Source organism: Cyprinus carpio, chromosome B10, assembly GCF_018340385.1.
Source record: "Cyprinus carpio isolate SPL01 chromosome B10, ASM1834038v1, whole genome shotgun sequence".
NCBI lineage: Eukaryota > Metazoa > Chordata > Actinopteri > Cypriniformes > Cyprinidae > Cyprinus > Cyprinus carpio.
In genome coordinates this window covers 14351846-14377299 of record NC_056606.1, presented here as the reverse complement: position 1 = coordinate 14377299, position 25454 = coordinate 14351846, and the positions used below count along the sequence as shown (strand labels likewise).

The 25454-nt window shown below is 36.4% G+C and overlaps 1 protein-coding gene across 28 annotated transcripts in view; it reads right to left on the bottom strand.

The window, feature by feature from the left end:
• Positions 1 to 25454, bottom strand: part of dlg2 (discs, large homolog 2 (Drosophila)) — a 184557-nt gene that overhangs the window by 136409 nt on the left and 22694 nt on the right. For 26 of the 28 annotated variants that reach the window (XR_006155755.1, XM_042732720.1, XM_042732721.1 and 23 more), the window contains one exon: positions 23212 to 23277. Coding sequence is in view for 27 of the 28 variants with exons in the window: in XM_042732720.1 (XP_042588654.1) it covers positions 23212 to 23277 (66 nt within the window). In the remaining variant the exon portion in view is untranslated. Of the gene's footprint in view, positions 1 to 17484; positions 17875 to 19044; positions 19471 to 23211; positions 23278 to 25454 lie in introns of those variants that run through there. The other 2 variants (XM_042732742.1, XM_042732745.1) reach the window with 2 other exon arrangements.

Here is a 25454-nt window from a genome sequence, read left to right as displayed (position 1 = left end):
AAAAAAGTTTTTACGCTCGCTTAAGGGGGTTTTTGACTTGTGCGAAAAAGGGTTAATGCGAATCATGGGAGATGGAAATGCATTTTGCGAATAAATTCCTGCAAACGCATCAAAAAAGTCACGTGACTTTGCGCTATGGGACAGTAAATCCTTACTTACCAGTGGACCGATCTTGTTCCACAGCATCTGAAATGTTGTTATATGGTCATTCGAAAATTCCCGAGCAAAGTCTGTCATCAAAGTATTTCTGTATAATTGCCTCCCAGAACTGTTAAATGACTGTGTCCCCAAACAGCAACATCCACCTCCGAAAGCAATAAACACATTCATTGTGTTTCGTCTGCTCGTTCTGAGGTACAAGTAATTTATTATATAGGAAAATTATTATATTCAGTAGCTTCTCCTACTTTTCTTTGTGATGTATAGTGCCAGTTTATCAGGAAGTGACGATTTTGTTCTCTTTGACTTGTTGGATGGATACAGTGCTTGGTCGCAAATGCTTTGTGAGATATTCCAATTTTGCGCAAAAGTCAAATTTGCAACTTTGGATGGAAGCCCAGCTTGTGACAGTATACCACAAATAAAAAGTGTTGAGTCCCCTATAAAGTTCAGGTACAAGAACTACAAGAACAAGAGCTACAATTCACAGCTTTTTTCTGACTTGTTTTCTTAGTTAAGAAACATGGTTTGGAGCTCTTAATTTTGAACTCTCAAAGTGCACTAGATAATAATAGAATAATTTAACTTTAAAATGCACAAAATTTTCATTTTTTCCCAAATCATCATTTGTCTTTTTTTGTCTTTTTACATATCGCAATAATATTGTTTCGTGAGATTTTGATATCGTTACATCCCCACTCATAACTATAAAGTTTTAATAAACATTCCAATTGTATGAGAATAAGGAAATCCACAGCACAACTTTAAGACCAAAAAAACAATATTGTTGAAATCTGAACAATATTGTTTCGTTTTTTTTTTTCAGCTGATGAATTATGAAACCATTGATAGCCAATCAGAATCCTCTACTAATATAGTTACATAGTTACAGTTATGTTTTTTTTTGTATGAAATGGCCTTAAGACACACATACACTCACACATGCAGTATGGTTTTCTGGTAAAAAGTATGGTTACTATGGGTGGGGGGAAAAAATCGATGCATCGCGATTCTCTCTCCAGCGATTCTGGTTAGATTCTGAGAATTTCAGAATCGATTCTGAGCTTAGTTTTTAACCAGATGCACGATGACACTGAGTTTGCTTTAGAAACTCGTGTACCCTGCTTGCTTCCAATTCCTCATACACATACACCACTCAAACCTTCCATAAAATAATCTTTCATAAAGTTCGGAAAGGTTAAAGTGAATTACAAGGACATTCGCGGCTTCACTGCACAGGATGCGCTGTGAGAAACGCGCGCTTTGTTTGATGTTACACTTTAGGTGTGCAGTCTCACCCATCGGTATTTTCCTTTCAAATGCTCTATTAATTCATAATTTATGTGGTTTGGAATGCAGTGGACTGAATATGAACCTCACTAACAGAAGGCTGCTTTCAATTTCAAATGCTGACGCACGCTTTGTTTGTGAAGACCTCTCGAGCATGCGGCTGTGCGCGACTCAATGTAAGTGGTTTAAAGCACTTGCGTCTCAAAATGGTTTTATGACGCAAAATTAAAGTAAACACAGCCAGTTATTAGGGTTGGCACCTGTCCCTAAAAATATGAAATCGTCCCGTATTTAAAGGTTAAATTATGCATCCCGTATCAAAACAATATGGGACGCCATTTGTCCCGTATTTTACAAAGGCCAACACATATTTGAATAAACAAATAAGTACTTTGCACTGTTTATAATACTAATAGCAATTATAATTAAATAAATTTTATAAGTAGGCTATTAGAGAAGCTCATTTGCATGTGATTTTGGCATCTTTGTTTCCATAACGACGGAGTCTTCGGAACGCACGCCGTTAAAGCCCTTTCACACGAGCGCAGCATGCAGCAAACAAATCTGCGCAGTTTAAAACATCTAAGAGCTCACATCTACCCTCTGAACACAAGACTCTCCAAATGTAGAGCTGAACAGGAAAGTTATCAGTGTGTCTGTCCAGTAACTAATGATGAAAGCGCAGAGAGGCATTTCAGTTGTTCACGGTGGACTGTCTGACTTAAAGGGACAGTTCACCCAAAAAAGAAAAAGTTGTCATCGTTTACACACCCACAAGTTGTTCTAAACCTGTAATAATTTCTTTCTTCTGTTTAACATAAAAGAAAATACTTTAAATAATGTGGGTAACCAAACAGTTTCTGTTCCCCAATGACTTTTTTTTTTTTTTTACCTTACTATGGAAGTTACAACCATCAGCTGTTTAGTTGAGACACGTTCTTCAAAGTATCTTCTTTTGTGTTCAACAGAAGAAAGAACTTAATGCAGGTTTAGAACAACCCGGGTATATTATGACTAATTTCATTTTTGTCTGAACCATACCATTAAAGTGACAAGACACATCCGTGCTTCTAAAGGTATAGGCCTATTGTTTTATTAACATTTGGATTGTCTGTTAATATTATATTCCATACATTATCAGAGCTTGGTAGACATAATTGTTATATTTTTAGACATGATTAGACAGATAAATTAATATATTATAATTAATGCTAGTTAGTTATGCTTTGAAATTATATTAGTTTACAAATTCTTAACATACAACTGTTTTAATTATTTTTTTCAATTTGTAATTATTTTTAAAAGTACTTAATTACTTATGTAAGGGTATGTAAATGTTAGGATTTTAAGATTCTCAAGTCAGTAAACTGATTAATTAATAAGGAGGAAAAAGTAGATCAAGAATCATTCTTGAATTGGATTGTGACTCCCAGAATCGGAATCAGATCGGATTGGATCGTGAGATGACTAAAGATTCCCATCCCTAATGGTTACCATGGTAAAATGTTGTAACTGTACTCATTGTACAATTTAAAATGTCCTTTTGTACTGCCCAGTGAAGATTGTTCTAATATCCAGCTGAGGAGCACATGGGAGTGTATGTGACTGTGTGAGTGTGTAAATCAGAGTGCCAGTTCAGAGCTGGGTGGTGTTGTGAAGCACGGGCGAGCGCTAGCATGCAGTGGGAGGCATCAGAGATGCTTTAGAGAATACATTTTTGGTGCCAGCCTCCCTGTTACCAGGGAAACTAGTTGTTCCATGGTTAGCAGCTTTACAGTAAGGCGAGGGAGAGAATGAGGGGGTGACAAGAGAGAGGGAGTGCTGAGGCAGAAGACTGAGGGGGTGGAGAAAGAGAGGAGGTGAGAGAAAGAGTGGAGGCGACTGAATTCACCAATTAGCCACTGGGAACTGCAGCTTTTGTGACCAAAATAGTGTTTATGTGAGAGTCAACACCAGATACTCTGTCCGAGGCCCATTTTAGAGGGGGTATACAGACTTTTTTACCTCAGAAAACTTCACTTGCTGTGACCTGACGTTCAGCCTTGGACAGAAATAGATACAGAAAGACACACTGGACAAAAATGGATGTATAAGCTGGAACCGTGGACAGGACGAGGGAGACAAGCAGGCAAAGCTGCACTGAAGCCAAAACACTTTAACAAGCACAAATATATCTCCTCCCAGAGGCAGCTCCTGCTGAAGCAATGAGTCATACACTCTCGCTCATGCATTTACACACAAACTCCATCGTTCTCCTCCTTTAACACTGATACGCATGTTAAAACACTTAATGTCACATTAAAGGTGAAGCATGACATTTTTAAACCACTAGTGGCACCAAGCGGAACTGCAAAAATAATGACTGTTTCCTGAACACTCCCCCCAAATTATATTGGCCTAACAATGCTGAAATCTATGCATTTTTTGATGTTAAAACACCTTCTAATATAGAACAGTAATAGGCAGAGACTATATTATTCCAACTGTAAACTGACCCTAGTGAAAAATAAATATACTAAAATGTATTTGAAATACTTAGTCTGGTAAACTGGAACAACTCATTTTGTACTTTAATGTGAAAGTAGTACTGAGGTCCAACTAAAGATATACTGAAGCATATAAGTGGAACTACTGCAAGTATACTTCATGTAAACTTTAAATATCTTGCATTAAAAGACTAATATTATGCAAATATCATACAGTACTCATCAATAGTGACACATTTTAGGCTTAATATTTAGAAATGTGCATTGTGCACAAGTAGTACAGCAAATAAAGTTTAATTAACTTTTTATATCAGTAAGTCTCGAACGATATGTCAGTAAATATGTTAATAGATTTAAGCTATTATTATTAAATAAACGTATTTTAAATATACGTATTACTTTTTTTATTAGGCCATTTAGTGCTCAGAAAACATTATTTTTGCAGTTTAACTTAAAACAAGATCTATTGTGAAAAACTTTAAAGCACAAATCTAATAAACTTTGTTAGATTTAGGCATCTAATACATAAACAAGAAAAAAATTGCCAATAAGGTGAGAAAAATAAACTTATTTCCAGATATGTTATATACACATAGAGAGAGAGATAGATAGATAGAGATAGAGAGAGAGAGAGAGATTTACATTTCATGCTGACTCTAACGACATTTAGATATTTTTACTGGGAAACAAAATTATGGATTAAGAAAAACATTTTGCATTCAAAATATGCTAATGAATAAGACCACTACAACGCACCACAATTCTGTATTTTAAGTAACTCTATAGCTGCACATATACTCATAAACAGCCTAAATAATCTTCTTAAGGCTTTAAAACCCTTTGCATCAGGGACACAAACTCATATCGGAGCTGCCTGAAGATGATTTGTGCACTGGAGAAAATCCAAGCCAAAGCATAAACTTCAATGCATAACTCATCTTTCACCTTTTATGCTATAGACATGAATGATGCCTCAAATCATACAGATTATTGAGTTACATATCCACCTGGAAGCCAAAAAAACTCATCTACAGACTAGAATATCACAGAGACTTGGGGGTGGGATCTTTGTCAGAATACCTAAGCAACAGTACAGCAGTGCTCTGGCAACCACCCACCCCCGCACTGTGGTGAGCACCACATTCAAGGAAATCTGTGCAGCAAATGAATTAATGAATGTGTCAGCTCACAAATCCTTTAAATATTTAGAATGTACAGTAGTTTTAGGATGTGCCTGGGGGAGAGAAGAGCATATCCATCCATTGTTAGATCATGTGTTATGTCACTGCGTACTAAGAGCTGTTACTGCACCTGAACTTGACACAAACGGAGAAAGAGAGAGAAAGAGTAAGAGTATAGATACTGAAATACAAGTGAACCCCTTCCTGCATTTATACTGTCACACACACACACACACACACACAAACCCTCCTAAGTGGCCCCTGGCCAACATAAACAGTTGGAATCCCCTTTACCAAGAAAAACACCGGGGACACTGAACTAACACTGCAAAGCTTACCAAAACTACATGGGGAAGAAACTCATAGACAGCTATCTCAAATTATGCCATGCAAGTGTTATAAACCCAAAACATAGCTACTGACTAGGGGTGTGCAATATGATGATTTTTGATCATGGACGATAAAAATGTCTCCACCATCTGCTTTTAAAGAAATATCGTAGTATCATGCCACAGCACACAATTCTATCAGTTACAGTTCTGGCGCCTCCATCTCTATATAAAGCGACATACATTCACATTTTTAACTCGCCGATAGAATTACTCTCACAGGACACTGCACTTATTCGCAATCACAAAAGTACATTCTTTGCATGTGTTTTAAAGCCTTGCCAGTTAAATGTTTCAGTCGCGTGCTGGTCTGACGTGCGCTTTTTTTGAGCACATACTGTACCTACAAGCAAAGCACGCACACTAAAAAGCCTGTCAAACAGCCCTTGATTACTGAACTAAGTTATCTTTTGCGCTAATACCGTCAAAACACAAAAGGTTTACATATAGACTCAGTTGGTTATGTCTAAAATTAAAGTAAACAGTTGGGAGAAAAACTGTGTCGTGCAGGTCTTAAAGGGACAGTACTAAACATGCAGCCACCTGTCATTAAAGTAATAGTTCACCCTAAAATTCTAATTTCTAATATCACATTTAATTAAATGTTGAACACAAAAGAAGATATTTTGAAGAAATATGGGTAACCAAACAGCTGCTGGTCCACACTGAATTTGATGGTATTAAAAAAAATACTATGGAAGTCACTGTGGACCAGCAGCTGTTTGGTTTATGTTCAACAGAATAAAGAAACTCATTCAGGTTTAAAACCACTTTTGAGTGAGTAAATGATGGTATAAAAATAAAACACTATGACAGAATTAACAGACAGCTGACAGAATTTTTATTGTTGGGTGAACTACTCCTTAAATGTTAATGAAACAACAAAACACAAAGTGAAAAATCACTTACTACTCTTGACTGAAAACTTTAATACAGTTGCTTTAATAGGAATCAATCTACAGTATATAGTGTTTTATTTTTATATTTGTTCATTCAGTTTCTTGAATGCTCCTGCTAAATACACCTTACAGTATGTACCTGAAAATAAAGCACCGTTTGTTTTATTTGTATATTATGTGTATTTGTGATATATTTTTGCCATATTGCCCACCCCTACTATTGACTTTAATAAAAACTGCCTCAAAACTGCCTGATCACTCTGCTGTGTTTATAAAGCGATAATGACTGGCATTTCATAAGCATGCTGTCTGTCTAAGTCAACAAAGCCGCTGTGGTTAGTTGTGAGGGTGCTGATTATTCACAAGATGAAGTTCTTTTCATAAGCATGTTGCATGTTAAACCCAGAATGCTTTCTTCTTCCTCTTAAACAGCCTGTGAGGTGACAACATTAATCCTCTGGCTTAAGTCAAGTGTGAAATACAAAGAACGTTAAACCCTTGACAGACACGCTCATCTTCAAAACGCTGACAGTGGAAAAGAAGAGAGAAGTCAAAGCTTCACTGCTTCACTCAGTCTATCTAGAATTGGGTTTATTCTGTCCTGCTTTACTCTGTTAGTCATTTTACATTGGGCTGAAAATAGGTTAGCCGCATAATTGTCCACATCGGCAAAAATTGCACATGGAGTTACGCAGATCTAATTTAAGCTTCATATTATAATCTTTCCTTAATGATACCGTGCGGTAGATACAGCTTTTATGTTCTTGAAAAGCTACTACAGTCAGTGTCCAAAAGCAGCACTCAGTAAGTGCCAGAGCTTGTTGATGACTGCTGAACTAAAATCACTAAAATTAAAGGAACAAAATATTTTGACATATGACAGGTGCAGTTTTATACATAGACCTAATTACTTGTGCTGTTTGTCACTAATATGCAAAGGAAAACAGGCAATTAATTCAGTCATCACAGAGACAAAAATATGCAAAACATAGTTTCATGGCCGGTACAGTTTTCAACTCACACGTTACTGACAGATGTGACCAAAAATTCATTTTGGACCAAGACTACAAGCAATGAGAAATTAACTTAGTTTTTGAAATAGAGATCTTTTGTAACATTGAAAAAAAAGTCTTTATTTTTACTTTTGAATTTAGTTTTACTTCAGCTTCTACCGTTACTTTATCAATTTAATATATCCTCACTGAATCACTGAAAAAGTATGACATTCTTTTACTGACTTTTTACTGTAGTTAATTTAAGATAACTAACTACAACTCTTAATTGAATTAATCAATGTGAGAAAAAAAAATCTGGTTAGCTATAGGTAGGTTATTAGCATTAACAGCTAAACTTGTTTATTTTGTGTGGTCACAAGTGCACAGCATGGATCAACCTATTAGAATACATAGCTGGAACATTTTAATAACATGCTTTTCATCCTTATTAACTCTACCAACAAGATGCCAATAACAAAATTGTAAACTAAATTTTTTTTCTATCTAAGGGATCTCTGGTGGCTTTAGAGAAAAGAGTTGGGGGTGAATACCAAGAGATCCAATTATATCCAACATAAGCTCAATATAAAAACACAAAACACTTTGTAGTAGCACTACATGAAAGTTAACAGACAATTGATTGCGCTTCTGTGTTTTTATAATTATATATCCTTGGTTTCCCTTTATAGTGTTTTTTTTTCTGGATAGTGGTCTAATTAAAAGAAAATGAAACTTGGGAAAAGTTTTAGACAGACCACCTGACTAAAATAAATGATATCTAGTGAAAATGAATGTTACAATCGAGAGAGATGTGAAAAGGTTCTAGTGCTTTCTGAAGGCCAATCAGTTATGTATTATTAAGGTCACAGGAGCACCAAAAGATCCTATTCAAGTATGTGTGGCAAGTAAAATTATTGCTGGAAAATGCTATTTCATGCATCACATGCGTGTGCAATACATTAGGAGCCTTTCTTGTCTTTTTAAGGACAAATGTCCGACCCCTGTGTGGTGTAAGCAGTCAGACAGCTTCCTAAGAGACCATTGCAAATTACTGCGCTAAATGTTTCTGTTCACAGCCTGTCAAAACTGATCCCTCTGACATACTACAGCACGTCAGGGCATCTTATTCTCTGTCACCACATCCCTAAGAGCCACTTCCCCTCTTGGGACAGCCAGGGAGTGAAAGCAAACTGACAGCTACGTTATGGTTAAAGTGGAAGTTAAGCAGAACTAAAATACTGCATGTACCGCAAGGTGCTTTTCAAGAACATCTCAAATTTTAGCATCACTCTCTTTTATACCTAACAATCATGAATGCTAATCTAATTCCCTTGCTAAACACAAGTGGATATCAAATGTCCCTAAACATAAAAACCTCAATTGTTCAAACGAAAAGCTCAACTTGAATGAAAAGTTACATAACACTAAACCACATATTAAATTCAACACCACAGACCTGTATGATACATCTACATACCTATCTACATATTTGCAGAACCATAAATAAATATTTTGAACACTGAACTAAATATTAAATTATATAACTCAACTGTGCATGGAACAAATCTACTTCCCTTTTTTCTTTTTTGGTAGTAGAAGTGAAGTCACATTTGGGTACATTATGCATAATTAACTTTGTCGTAAATGTGCGTGTGTTTTTTTTTTTTTTTTTCAGTGTTCTGTCTGACTTACACATACACAACATTAAATATTACAGCCACAACTCCATGCTTGTTGAGCTTGTTGGCTCCCTTTACAGGAAAGTTCCAGACAGTCAGGATTCTGGCAGTGTTTGCCCTAATCCTGATGGACATGTGCAGCTACAGTGACTGTTAACCATGTGTGTGTACGTACTTGTAGTATAGTTTGAGGACCAAAATGTCCCCAAAAGTGTGCTAAATCTGAGAAAACCTTCCTGTGGAGACATTTAGGACTGCCCTCACTTGGAAAAATGATTTAGAAATAAATGAAAAACAGCTGCTAACACTTGACAATAATATTTAATTTGTTCACATGAATTAATGCAGTAAGTATTATGAGCTAACAATAAGCACCACATTTAATGCGTTAATTATTATGAGCTAACAATAAACAAACATTTTTAAACATTGGGTGCAGTATTATGAACTAACAATGAGCTATTATTATTATTATTATTATTATGAACTAACAATGAGAACCATGTTTAATGCATTATGTATTAGGAACTAACAATAAGCAACATTTTTTCAATTCATGTTTGTTCATAATACATTAATATTCATTTAAACAACTTGAAATGTTGATCATACATCTAAAATATATAAATTAAAAATGCTTATATAAAAGCTAGAATTAGGGCTATTATACTGTAAGTTTGTGATATGCAACAATCACGGTCAATGTATTTTTTTTTCTTTTACAGTTAGAGTTAGTCTGTATTTGTCAAAATTTAACTTCATATAAAAGCAATAGAAGTCATATTTTAGAAAAAGTGTCAGATCTAGTTATACTGTAGGGTCTAAATGTTTTTACAAGTATAAGAATAATCCTATATATAATAAAAGCAAAAAAAAAAAAAATATATATATATATATATATATATATATATATATACATATATATATATATATATATATATATATATATATATATATATATATATATTTTTTTTTTTATAATAAATTGTGCTCATCAGTGATCAGTCCCCGTTAGTAAAATAATAATGTCTTTGTGAAAATGGAAAAATGAAATTGCAGAAAGGTTTTGGGGGAAAAAAAGACCAGAAGATAAATGTGAAGTACATGATAACAGTTACATGATGATAACAAATGTGTTTGTGTGTGATGTTGCATGACTTCCCTCTCAATACCTAGGCCATGCAAATTCCCAACTCGGATCCAAGGGTACCCTAAAGCACCTGGAGACACATTCATTAACATACATCATACACTTCAGAGCACAAATCTGAGTGCTCAGAGTCTCCTATCACTGGATACACAGCGGGCCTCCATCAGAGTGGCCCTATGCTCCTCTGCTGCCTCTGTTCATTCAGCAGATCACAGTTATTACCTCATTAAGCGCCTTACAAACAGTCCTCTTCAAAACTCCTCAGGGTTGGGTAATCATACCACTTTATGTGAGGTGTCAGTGGGAGAACTGGGGCAATCCTGCACAATAGTGTAACAATATAACCATTTCACTGTACCACTGTCACACTGCAGGAGTTATTTCCCATAAAACTACAGGGAACCACATTTTTTGCATATTGTGCTATATAATGGATTATGTAGCCAGCGGGGTTGCCATGAATGCATAAGTGAGCATGTTAAAGCTCCCTGCAGCCACTAGTGGGAATTCCAGAACATTTCAGAAAAAAATAAAAATAAAAACTGCTTTCAAACAGGTTTCCCAAGCATTTCCCCCCTTCTATCATGTTCAGACAAACAAAAAAGCCAGTTTCAAAGTGTTTTAAAGTGTTTTAACATGCAAAGGAGAGTAAGGCCCAATTCTAATTTATACCCCTTCCCCTACCCCCTTGAAACAGAGTGTCAAGGGATAGGGGTGAAAATGTTCCCCTAAGAATTGGGACACCACTACTATACCGTCACACGTCATTATACGTCATCTAGCTCCTATAATACACACACCTATACTGGTGTGCATTAGAGCCTTACCGTTCTATATTAATGTGCTGCTTACTGACACACACACACACACACACACACACATCGGAGATCGCGCAGCTCACACACCCAGGAGAAGAGAAACTTTTCAACACTACACCACGACTTTTATTAATAACAGTTTAAATACTGAATCGCTACATTGTATTTTCCAGCAACGAGAGGATAAAATCGCTGTTTTTAAAGTAAACTCGCTCATTGTAAAGAGAGATGCACAGATGCGCATACTAGGTGGGTATCTATGGGTATGTCAAGATTCGATTCGATTATGATTCAGAGGCCCACGATTGGATTCGATTACGATTAATGATGCTTCGATGCATCACAATGTTGGTATACATCTATTAGGGGTGGGAATCTTCAGGCACTTCACGACCCAATCCGATTCCCATTCTGGGAGTCACAATCCAATTCCAAAACGATTCTCAATCTACATTTTTTCCCCAATTAATTCTTCTGCTGTGCAAATACATCTTTACAACTTTACATCTTAAACAAAATTGCAGTTATATGCTTTTTGTTTATATTTGGAATCTCTGTATGTCAGTATTGCCATCTTAAAAATTGGGGTGTGAATCTTCACTTGTTTCACAATTCAATTCAATTACAATTATCATTATATTTTCAATATTACTGCACATGGCTACATTTTCAAATAAATTTTATATCAACTTCATTTTGTACAAAATTTACTTTTTTTATTATATAAGCACAGCAGGATATTTTTTTAAACAATTACTTATTTAAAATAAGTGTTCAAGTGTCCGAAAGTTTACAGACAATAGTTGGGGATTTTTTTTTTCCTCAGCATTATTGCAGTTTGATTATTACTGATGAGATCATAGACAGTGGCAGCTTTAACAGGCTGCATTCACAGATCTATTTCGATATCAGATGTTTTGTCATGCTCTGAAAACATAACTGACTGTGTATACATAAAGTGCATTTAACCGCAGCCACAATTGAGCTTCAGGACAACAAACACAAAGCGTATGTGAAAGTTGTCAGTGCGCGAGTTTCTTGCATTTAATAGCACTGCATTCCAAACAGCATAAATAAAAGCATATCTAAAGTAAAACACGGCAACTGGAAGCACACACTCTCAAGAAATGTGCACGTGTCTCAGCACAAATTCTGTTCAATGAAGCCCGCCGAGTCTCTAGCGCGCACAAGTGCCATATGCGGGAAAAATAAACAAGCTCAGAATCGATTCTGAAATGTTCAGAATTGATTCAAAAACATAAAAGAGATAAACCTGATAAACCATATAATCCACCCACCCCTACCACCCCTAGTGCACACATGCAACTTGTTTGAAGGGCTATCTGGCCCTTCCCCTTACCCCTACCCCTCTAACCAAAAGTGAATCAAGACACCCCTACCCCTTTACGTGCACGCGTGAAGTGCTTAGGGGAAAGGGGAAGGGCTAAAGGGCAGAAATGGGATTGGGCCTAAACTCTCAAAGAACTTCATTCATCTCATTTAAAGCTCCTCTGCTACAGCTATCAAAACTTTGCAACAAAACCACAGCCTTCAACAATACATTTCAAACAGCCTGCTGTGAGCAATCTTCCTGTTATGCACAGTCTGAAGGTCCCTGTTTTGTGTCATGACTATGATAGTTCTGTGCAATAAAGGTAATAGCTATTTAGACTATTTATTTGAATATATTTGAATATTCTATTTCTTAGAATATCTGTCAGTTAGACTAATGAAGAGACACTGACAACATCTAAAACGTAAATCCCTCACATATGAACAACTTTAGAGGTTTAGAAATGTTAAAAAGTCTGTTCATACAACAACTAATGCGATCAACTCACAGTTTGATTACTTTTTGAAGTTTTTAAAGACACAGCTGGTCATTAACTTTTAAATGCATCATTATGCAAAAACATGAGGAGAGTCCTCGGCATGAAAGACCCACGAATGTGCTACTTCATTTCTCTCCAGTACATTAGGAAATTAAATGATACAAAATGTGGATGATGTTAACTGTGACAAGATGATTGACAGGGCTGTTTGAAGTCGAAAGGATGCATGTAACTAAGCAATGGAGCAGTCCATTAAAGACAAAGTTATGACAAAGCAGCATGTCCCAAAGTTTGCCTATTTGCCTCTGCTACACACTCAAAAGCATGCCTTTTTCTTCTTAAAAAGAGCACATACTTTTAGGTTATGATATTAAGTAAGTGAACTGGGATTCAGCGACAGCCCTCTTCTGGAAAGGGGGTGGGGAGCAGCAGCTCATTTGCATTTAAAGTCTTCTTTATAAAAAATAAATAAATGAATGAATAAAATAAAATAAATAAAAAATAAACAAAAAAAACTCAACAAAAGAATATTATTTTAGAGACGTTTATCAGGTAATAGAAAAAAAAAACACATGCTTAATATTAACAACAGCTTAAATCACTACAGTCTTTAGCCTAGTCTTCATACTTGGCCTTATGTCACTGCAGCACTTTGAAAATATCTGCTGTCCCAGCCCCACTGCACATCTTTAGCTCTGGTACATATTCAAATGCAATGAGAGGATTAGGGTGGGCGCTCAGAGACGCAGAAAGGCTTTTCTACAACTCTGAACTCAGCAGTACTGCAAAGCTACTCACCCTGATCTAGAGAGCAGCATCACATTCACAAGACATTAACCCTAGGACTAATTCAATTTATGTTACTCTACAGGGTGCACCATACAAGGCTGATGGCAAAACATTTTGAGAGGGAAAAACAGTGTTCTAATTTGTCCCTATTCTGCTGATTTACAGATGACCCACACTAAATCCATTATTATTATTTTAATGGCCTTCTAGAAAGAGAGCCTTCTGCTCCAAACCAAAGTAAGTAAATAAGAGTGGAACATAAGGATAAGCTAGTATTATCTGAAAGCTGAAACTATGCCATAAACACAAAAACTGAAAATCAATCCAGTTTGTTTAGTTTCTGATTTAGAAGATTCACAGCTCTAGATTTTATTTTTAATTTCCAATAGTGCTGTCAAATGATTAATCGTATCCAAAATCAGTTTGTTTACATAATATATGTATGTGTACTGTGTATATTTATTATGCATATATAAATACACACACAATTTTCATAACATTATAAAGATTATTAAAACTTTATCATTATAGTTACCATCCTTGCTGTGAACAAGCCATAAAGTGTTAAAACTCCTCAAAGCATGTAGGCAATGTCCATTGCAAATTTCACACCTCCGCTTGAATGAATGAACAGAAGAATTGCAGACATATTCAACTCTACCTAAAGCTACAGAGAGACGAGATCGAGTGGCCTCGTGGGCGAGAAAAAATAAATCAATGAGTGTTTCCTACGCAGATGAACCCTAGATCCCACATTGTCCAGCGGAGGAGAGGAGGGCGAGCAGAGAGGGTTGCCCTGCTGGGGTGGAGGCAGAGATTCTCATTACATCACCTTTGTCCAAGCCACTAAAAACAGCTGCGATGGGGGACTGAAACACATACATAAACACCCAGCGTCACACAGCGTGTGTGTGTGGGATGATATTCTCTCAGCCAAAACCTACTGAGTGCATCCCGCAAACTATTACGTAACATTAACTACCTAAAAGAGAGTGGAGGAAGTCACAGAAAGAGAGAGAGACAGATGCAGATAAAGTGTTGCGTGCATTTGAAGTAGAGGAAGGGGGTGGAGGGCGGTGGATGTGCGTGTACACTTCACTTACTTAAAATAGAAGGAACTCACACGAAATATTTACAGCCAGAGTGCAAAAAAGAAAAAAAAAACCTGACAACGGCATTGTTGGAGGAAAGACTTCCTGTGATGAAGCACAGCATAATGACTCTCAGCGTGTACAATATAATTGGCTCTTGTGAGGGAGGATATTTCCCTCAACAAGATCTTGTTCTCTCTGTGACTGTCTTTCTCCTGATGATACAAGGACAAGTTTATGAATCTCTGAATCTGTATTTTTATGCATACATCTAAATCTGAATATCCGTACTGATTGCAATGGCACTCATGTGGGTGATACAAGCTTAAATTTGGCTTGCAACATCCTGCCTTCCCCATAATTTCAATAAAACTTTGATATTTTATGGAAAAAAATAAATAAGCAATACATTCAACTAATAAGTGAGCTTCAAAGATTTTTAATTATCTCGAAATCATCTGTACAGACAAAACAAATATAATCACACAATAGAGGTTTCACACAAATTGGGCCAACTTTAAGTCTTGGCATCAGTCAGCAGCTATAGGCAAAAGAGAAAAACTGCTTTCTACAGGCCAAAGATGTATTTGTTTTTTCCATCTAATGTTCTCACTCGTATTTCACCTTTTCTACCAAACGGAGGGGTTCACCCTATGAGTCCTGAGTTTTGCTTCCCAGGGTGCCACAGATGAGCCAGATCTCTGTCAACAGCATCATTACACTGCTAAATTGCTACAAACCAGGATGGTGCTCTTTTAACTGCAAAACGTAGTGCTTCCTAAACGAGTCTGATTGTTTTCTTGAACAGTTGGCCTCTTACAGTCTCTATGTATCTTGTGCAACTGGGGTCAGCAGTAAAAATGGCTTAGTTTAATAGAAATAACAAAAATTACTATTTTCAACATTATGGCTGACATGGGAAGCAGGAAGGAGGAAGAAAAAAAAAAGAAAAGCAAAGACATCAGTTTTTAAGTAAATAGTGTAAGTATTCATTAAAACATTTATGTATAACTCTAACTGGGTTTAGCCTATTTATTGGGACTGAGAGAGAGAACCCAAATGATGTGTGGGACCCTGTGAGTGACAGCTCTGGTATGGTGCACTTAGTTGCTATCACTACATTATGTATTGGGCTACACTGACAACTTGCTCTCTAGATCTCTGTGAACCTTAAAACTTTAGTAAATGTCTATTTCTAAGAAAAACTTCACCTAGCCACTCAGAGCACAGAAAATACTTTTTCATAAGGCATGAATGATGATTCACAAAGTCCAACTGAAGAAAAAAGCTTAAAATAATTCCTGTGGGTGACCAAGGAATTGAAAGCAAAAAGTAAGTAAGCATCTCAGCTGGGACTGGATTTTACATCATCAAAACACTGATTGCATTTATTTCATCAAAAATACAGTAAAAACAATAACATTGTGAAATATATATCACTACTGAAAACAGCTGTTTTCTATTTAAATATTATTTAAAATGTAATTTATTCATATTAATCTAGTCTTCAGTGTCTCATGATTCTTCAGAGATCATTTTAATATGCTGATTTGGTATTCAAAAAAACATTTCTTATTATTGTTAATGTTACAAACATTAAGCAAACGTTGTGCTGCTAAACACTTTTGTTGAACCTGTTATAATTTCTTTGGGTGCCTTTGATTAACAAGTATTTATTTATTTTAAATAATACGTCTTAACCATCTTTTCTGATTGATTGATTTATTGTTGAATAATACTATTATTTTCTTTAAAATATATAGGTATACAGGTATTACAATCACTGCACCACCTGTTTCCAGGGGTATGAAAAAACTATTGAAGATGCCTTATATTAATTAGCCATTTTTATAGGGCTTAGAAAGTTTATACAAAATACACCTGACCATTTAACAATCAGCATTACGGTGCTTGCCATTCAGCTGTAATAGGAGCACATTTGGAATTCACCGCACATAGCCAAACTGCCCACATTACCATCACAATGGCACTTCTAGCATTGATTCAACAAAGCACGAAAATACAAACATTAATATTTCAGTTCACAGGATGGTGAATTGCAGCTGCAACACTGATTGTGAATGAGAGCGATAGCTGTCTACACATTAGGCACAAGCCCTCCCTCCCTGACAAGTCTACAGAGAACATTAAACTGAAGAGAGATGCAAAGATCAAATCACTCATATTGTATATTTAGAAGCATGAAAACAGAGCAGCTCTGCTCCAGTAAAATAAATATCAGTAGCCCAAGTACTGCTGGCAGACTGGCACTCTCAATCCTTTAATGCCACTCAAAGGGCTTCCTGTCCGGATACCTGCACCAACGAAGGCGGGAAAATCCGATAAAGCCTTGGACCGTTTGTTGATGGACTGACCATCAATAATGTATTCCACCAGCACTGTGTCTGGCTCCAGCTGTTGGTGAGGAGCTAAAAGCCCCGTTGCCTACAGAGAGGCTCGTTATCTGTGGATGCAAGTTTCCGACAAGTTTACGCCTTGATGGCTCCACCGAGCCGGCGACGTGGGATTAAGCCTGATACAATACAACACTCTAATGCAACACGTAAACCAATGAACACATTGACATTAAAAAGTCCATTTTAAAAGAAACATCAAGGAAATACGAAACAAATCACACCGCCGACACATACTCACAGCTGGAAGGACAAAAAAGCTTCTTCCCTTTCATACTCATTCAATTCTCATCCACTTCCAGCTCTCCTTACCTTAGTTGTGACAATACATAGACAATCCATCCTAAGCCAAACAGCTCAAGCTAGTTTCCCCTTCATCAGCACCACATTAACAAATTGAAAGAGGTGACAGAGGAGAGAGAGACTGAAAGGGAGAGGAACGAAGGCACGGCTGGAGCTAACACTGACAGAGGCGAGAGTCCTCTCTCTGTGCATGCATGGTCTTGCCGTAGTCCTACAGCCCGGCGCTTGTTAGCACTATCCGCTGCTCAGCCGCATGGCTGGGGCTCATACTGCTGCCTCTGCTGCTGCTGAGATCACAGAGCATCCCTCCTCCTCTGGAGCTTGCCGCACACGCGCACACCCATGCGCGAGAGAACAGACGCGCTCAGATGAGAGAGCTCTGAGAATCTGCACTACGATTGGGAAAATAGCTATTGTAGTCACTGTTGTGCTGTGAGAGTTTTGATTTTTCCTCCTTTTATTGTTTGAGGAACAGCTAAGTTGATTCCAAGCCAGCTGTGCAGATAAATGAAGTGTAAGAATGGGCAGTTTGGAGGGTCTAAGAGAGGGGAGTGAGTGAGAAGTTCATGCTGACCTTGACAACATCAATCAGGGTTTATTTTGGCGCATCTTGGAAAACCAGTGAACCGTTGGTAAGCTCAAATAACCTGCCTTTTAAGTGCACAGGGCTAGCGAGCAGGCACAAGACAAATAGACAGCAGTCACAGAGAGGAAACTGCAGCAATGCTTCAGCAGAGATTGGCACATCAGGCCTGATGCATCACACATCTGTTCTTTATATCAAGACCTTCCCAAGCACTTTAAATGAATAAACAGACAAGAGGGGAGAGCTGCTTACTGCAGTCATAAAATAACAACCATGAAGTGTTTATGTCCTGTTGAAAAATAAATAAAACAGTCTTGAGAACAAAATGTGACCATAGCAAGGGCGATTTCAATCTTTAGAGGATCTCAGACATATATCAGTGTAGAGGAATGAGAACAATGAAGATTTGGGGTCATATGAAAAGTTAACCCTGTACTTTACTAGAAAGAGATCAAATTACTTCATAAGTGAGCAAATTACTAGAAAAGGTTTGTTTTCAGTTAAATATCTGTATACGGCTGAATGGATAGTTCACCCCAAAATGGAAATGTTGTCATTATTTACTCATGTTGTTCCAATCCTGCATTTTTTTTTTTTTTTTTTTTTAAGAAAGCAAAAGTATTTTGGAAGAATCGTAACACAGCATATAAAATCTAATCATGATTTTTATATGTATAAAGTATAATATAAATATGAATTTAATATAAATAAAATATATTAAATTATACTATAAAAAATCTCTATGTTCAAGTGGGGGGAAAGAGCATACATGTACAAAAAAAAAAAAAAAAAATACAAAAAATAAACATTAAAATAAAATCCTTTTTCTACAAAGCATTTTCAAGCACTGAAAATTTCACCTGGCTTTCCAGCTGATGACCACTGGATTGTCTGGCACGGAGCGGTAGTTCTTAAAGTAACAGCTGTATTACTGCCCAGACCTGCTTTCTTTCTTATCTTGCTCATCTTCTGGTCAGTCTTACCTGCTGCCTGTACACTGCCCGCTCCTCCAATTCAAGCTCCTCGCAAAACAGCACCCTGATCATGGCTTTCATTCTGCATCTAGCATCTCAAAAGCCTCTGCACGCATTATGTCTATGTCTTGCTCCTCACACACACACCACACACTAAGCCCTTCAGCAGATGGGCCTCAAAGCCGCTTTGAGTGATCACATTATAGTCCGAGTGCTTTAACTTCCTCTCCACAACACTTTCCCACAGACATGGGGGAATAATTAAGAAACGAGGTCGTCAGGACATTGAGACAGTGGCTCTTACGCTCAAACATGAACTTGGCGAGGGAATCTTTGTTTTTCAGTGCCAAGTTCTGTTTTGTGTTCTCCTTACATGAACTCTCAGCAAACTATTAGCACACTGTCCACTATGCTAACAATGCTAACCCTGTTTCTAGAAGAGAGGCCCCTCACATTCTTGAACGTTTACAAAAATTACTAAAGGACTAGAATAAAACTCTAAAAAACAGAAACAATTTTGTAAGTCTATTACAGACAAAAAAAAGCTAAAACTTAATTGGAAAATTAAAACCAAGCCTGTAGCTGCTGTGGGTTTATATTTTCATATGCAAATTACTTTTGTGTCTAATGTTTGCAGCAAATGCGCCCCATAGCAAAAATAATTCTCTTAATCAGTATTTATGTTGTGTTTTTCATTATAAATACACTACCATTCAGAAGTTGTTGTTTTTTAAAGAAAATAATACTTTTATTCAACAAGGACATTAATTTGATTCAAATAAACAGTAAAGGACTGTATAATGTTACAAAGAATTCATTATTTCAAATAAATGTTGCTTTTTTTTAAACTTACTGCTGAAAGAATCCTGAAAAAAATGGATCACAGATTACACAAAAAATAAATTCATTAATTAAATATTGATAGTAATAGGTTGAGCAGCAAATCAGCATATTACAATGAATTCTGGAGGATCATGTGACACTGAAGACTGGAGTAATGGCAAAAAATTCAGCTTTGCCATTACAGGAATAAATAACATATATAAATACATTAATATACATACATATATATATATATATATATATATATATATATGTGTATATATATTGTGTGTGTGTGTGTGTGTGTGTGTGTGTGTGTGTGTGTGTGTGTGTGTGTGTGTGTGTGTGTGTGTGTTTTAATCATATACATGCAGCCTTGGTAAGCATAAGAGACTTATTAAAACATTGTTTTGTTATTATTATTATTGTAGTTGTTTTTATTTGTTTTAGGCATAGTCCTTATTACATTTTGATAAATGTATGCGTACAAGACAACAAGACTACATCAATGGGGTAAGAAAAAAAAAAATGTGTTATACAAATTTTGTTTTACAAGTAAATTTATTTTGTTTAATAGATGTTTAAATATTTTTACTGACAACAATACTGATTAAGGAAATTATTTTGGTGGTGAACATATTAGTCTTAAAACAACTCAGCTGATTCTGAGAAGTTAAAGTTATGTTACATTCTATAAAATACTTTCTTTGTAACGACTAAGAGTTTAACCTCATCATTCAGACCCTCTTTACTCTCATATCACCCAGCAGGACAGACCTGCAATCCATGATGCATGTGTTTTTTTAATGAGAACAACGATACACACAAAGAAAACCTCTTGGGTAAGCTAGATTAAAACTTTTTATTTTGGCCTGAGGCTTTGTGTCCACAACTCCCTCGCTATTTCAGCATAAGCTCATTTTCTATGGATGACTCTGATTTAGCAGGATACAACATTGTAATCCGACTCAACAACAAAGCTATGTGTACTGTGTGTGTGTGTGTGTGTGACTGTATGAGCACCTAAGGCACAGAGCAGATGTAAACGTTTACAGACGACACTCCTGCAGGCAGTGCTGCTCTCTCATGTGTGCAGACCTGACATCTGGTAGAGCCGCAGGGACTCTGTGTGTGAGAAACTACCAACCAAGTGACCTCAAGACACTCAGGTGTCCCACTTGAGAAACAAAAGAGGGAGTCGCCGCAGATTCATTCAGAAAAAGCGAAAGCTCTCATTTCGACCTCCACCCTGCTGTCTGGACTTCCACAGATCTAGTCTTTCTGTATTATTCCAGCTATATTTGGGTTCGTCTTTGTGCCTGCCTATAATTGGCTCTGCCCTCTTTTCAAAAACATAAAAGCCACAGATGTCTAAAACTCAGAGTCCTTGGTTAGGTCTTTGAGTATATGCGGGTCACTCATAACACAGATCGACTAACTGAAGGCTCATATTGTTAAACTACGATTGAATTCATACTGACACACGGTCAGCACAATTACACAATATGTTGCCCTCTATGATATGGGCTGAAATAGGTTTCCTTTTCAAATGATTCTAGCTCAGAAATTAGTTTTTAGAATAGAAGCATGGGTTCTTGCATGTATGAGTATTTCTCACTGCTGGGTAAACGGTAAGAGCATCCAAGCTGGTTGAGTTAGACAGTGGTGGCAATTACTGGAGATCAACACGCCTCCAAGATGGGAGCTGTACTGGCAAAAAAAGCAGGAAAACAGGCTCCACACACACAAATACACAGCTAAAACTTCAATCCTATCCACCCATTAACAGTGCATACAGACAAAGGATGCCAGACTCATTTTAAATCCCTCTGTTCCAAAGGTTTCCCAAACCCATTTTATTTTAAATGCTGAGGATGCATTAAAAATGTCAGCTCTTCAAACTTTTGGACTTTTCGGAGAAGGTAGATGTTTTAATGAGGTGAAAGCTTATCTTAATTTCGATGGCTTTTTTTTTCTTTCTCTCCCATATTTAAATTCCCGATGGAGCGTGGAGTTCCCCTGCCAGATTGAGGTAATTAAGAAAGCTTTTTCCAAGAGAGGACGAGTCTCTGATGAACGCCGCTGTCACTGATCAGCTCCGCTGCACAGATAACTTTCATACTGCAGTTAAATACTACAAAATAAACTCTCTTTCAATCATTTCTCAAAACACACACACACACACAACTCTGAATTTACCAAATGATCTTTGAGTGAGCCAGAAAGAGGACTTGTGTGTTAAAGGGATAGTTTTTTTCTTTTTTTCCCATACTAAGGAAGTCAATGGGGAACAACAACCGAGGGGGAACTATCCCTTTAAGGAATGATAATAAAGACAACATAAAATGGATTTGCAGTGCATTAAGTTTTGAAACAGGCCATATTTCCAAGTGTGACTTAATATTTAAAAGATAATAATATAGGGTAGGACTTTTATTAAACATTATTTGATTGGCTCATCGATAGAATATGATATTATTGTTTAATATTTAATGAGATATTGAGGAAGAAAATCACATGAAGAATAATTAATAAGATTTATTTTAAAAAGTAAATATGATTAATTTGATTTGTTATGCCTTTAAATGTGTGCCTTTAAAATCCTCCAACAAACACACTTCTTGCTATTGTTAACTAAAACTAAAAATAAAATGTTTTTATTAACCAAACTAAACCTGAAATAAAATCTATTACATTAAACATCAACATAACTTTTTTGCCATTTCAAATTTAAAGTTGAACTAAAATCACTAAATTAAATGAAGCTAAACAGAAATATATAAATATATAAAAATGGCAAATGCAAAAACTAAAATGATTGTAAAAACTGACAACAACAAAAGCTCATTCAAAATATTAATAAATATTATAATAGTATGTAAATAATACTGTTTTCAATTATTATTTCTTGCACTCAGCAGTACAAACAGTAAAAGTATATAAACTGACAATCACTCAAGCAATGTGACAAACACTCAATGTCCCTGCATTTTGATTTTGATAATGGATTGCTATGTTATGAAATACTCATCTTAAAACCTCTCACTGTTTAATCGATATAGCACTTATCAACAGTCTGAGGCATCTCTCCAAATGGATATAAATCATCCGAAGGAGGGAAGGGAAAAACCTCTCTGCCTGCATTACTCATGTGAAGCTGGTGTTAACACTGCCATATGACAATCTGCATCTGTCAGAAGATTGACCAGAATGTGGAAAGACTGTGTGTGTGTGTGTGTGTGTGTGTGTGTGTGTGTGTGTGTGTGTGTGTGTGTGTGTGTGTGTGTGTGTGTGTGTGTGTGTGTGTGTGTGTGTGTGTGTGTGTGTGTGTGTGTGTGTGTGTGTGTTTCTCACCTCTGTATTGGTGCTTCCTGCAGCAGGCTCTTCTACTGTCAGCTCCATGTGACTCTCTTCTCTCAGCTGAGGACAAAAACACACTCTTTCAGATGAAAACACTCTCTCTAGTGTCTGGTACATTCCAGTGTCTTAAACCGGAATGATAATAATGATATTCTCCACAATGAAATGAGCTGCTGATATTCAAGAGCATGGCTGATATTCAGGCTAAAAGCATGATTTTGAGGGCAATATTGCTTGTATACATTATAAATGAATGTGTAAATAAAAACATTTTATCTGAAGTCACAGAATTAAGCTTGGAAATTCTGTCTACATATAATATATAATGTATAAGGCAAGCTGAAGAGAAAGAAGGCCAGACGCATCGGTCTGAAATTCACAAACACAACACTTATATAACATGCAATAACAGCCAACCGGAGCAGCACAAACACTCTCTCGCTCTCTCTCAGTTTTGTTAAGCATTGTGTACTTGTGTACAATGCTGCATTTATTTGAACACATAATTTAAATAAAGTAAAACAGTAATATTGTGAAAAAAATATTTCTATTTTAATATATTTTAAAATGTAATTTAATGATGGCACAGCTAACTAACTTGTTTTGCATGTCAACGTTTTAATGCTCACTGAGGACATATGCATATTTAAAGATGCTGATGTCATCATGATGTCCTTCTGTCTTATGAGACCATGAGACATTGGGATCAAGACACACAGCTCACACAGAGACAGCTTCCCCCTAGTGGCTGGACAAAAAAAAAAAACTTGAATATACACTGCCGACTGCATGTGCAATGGTACAATAAAGCAAACAGTTACCAACTTGACAAAATACTACACAATAAATAAAAACACAAAGCAATATAGGATTATATAAATCATATTTGAGACATGGAAACCTTATATGCTTAACTGAAACTGAGATTAAGTTTTATATTTAATTATGCAGTTATTTAAAATGCAACAAGCTTATCTTAATCTTTGTGCTCTGCATTTTTAAATGCAATACGCTGAGCAACAAGAATCTCGTCTGAGGCCCTTTTAAGTCCAGTACAATCTCACTTTCTCAGAAAATTGGATTCATTAATCACATGAAGTCTCTAGTACACTTGTACCATTTTATCAGTATGTGTTTGACTGACATGTTTTATGCTTTTGTGAGTGCAGATGTGTCAGCAGTCCTGAGCAATGCTGCGGAATTCACCAGCATCTGAGAAGACAAAGAGAGCTGCCTGCATACAGCTCTGTGGAGCCATTTGTATTCTTCAGATAACTACAACTTCATTCACTACCTTTAATTATACTGTCACAGGCCTTTCCACTCAACGTCATCACAGCACATGATGACAAGGCCTCAAACGCATACAGGGTGCTTTTCCAGCATTTTAAGAGAAAATTAAAAATTAAATCAAAAGAGATAAGAATGAGAATACTTTAATGTCTATATTTTCTCCAAGAGCAGCATCAAGATTAAATGGCACTGGAAGATTAAATCTGGTAATATGCTAAAATTGGCAATCAAAAAGAGCCTCCCTTATAAACGCATACAATTCACATTAAATACTTCTGAGATTAAATTGTAAACCTCTATCACTGTACTGCATGTCATTTTTATGTACATTGATGTCTGCTTTATATCTCCAAAAACAGCAGAATAAATCAACGAGCAGTCACTGAAGTTACGAGAGACTGCAGAGTTTTGTCAACGGACTCTATGCTGAGAAATAAAACCTCCCCCAAGGGAACTGTCCTCTCAAAAAACCCATCAAATTACTTTTAGCTCTGCCAGAACACAGACTATTTTGACATGAGGGACACATGCATACATACACACACATATATTACACTCTAAAAAATGCTGGGTTATTTCTTTAACCCAAATGCTGGGTTCATCTTGTTGGGTCATTTTACAGGGTTATTTTTTATATATTTTTTTTTACCCAGGTGCTGGGTAGTTTTTCCTGCACTCTAAAAAAATGCTGGGTTTTTTATTTTTAACCCAAATGCTGGGTTCATCTTGCTGGGTTATTTTGTTATATTTTTTACCCAGGTGCTGGGTAGTTTTTCTGTAACTAAGCTGCTGGGTTATTTCCTTCTTTCCAACCGCTGGGTTGAGCCTATCTCCGCTGAAACAACCCAGCTGCTGAGTTACAGTCAGAGCGCTAGGACTGTTAAAATGGCTGAAAAACTAAATTCGAATTTTGTACTTAAATATTATAAAAATTTGAATTATAT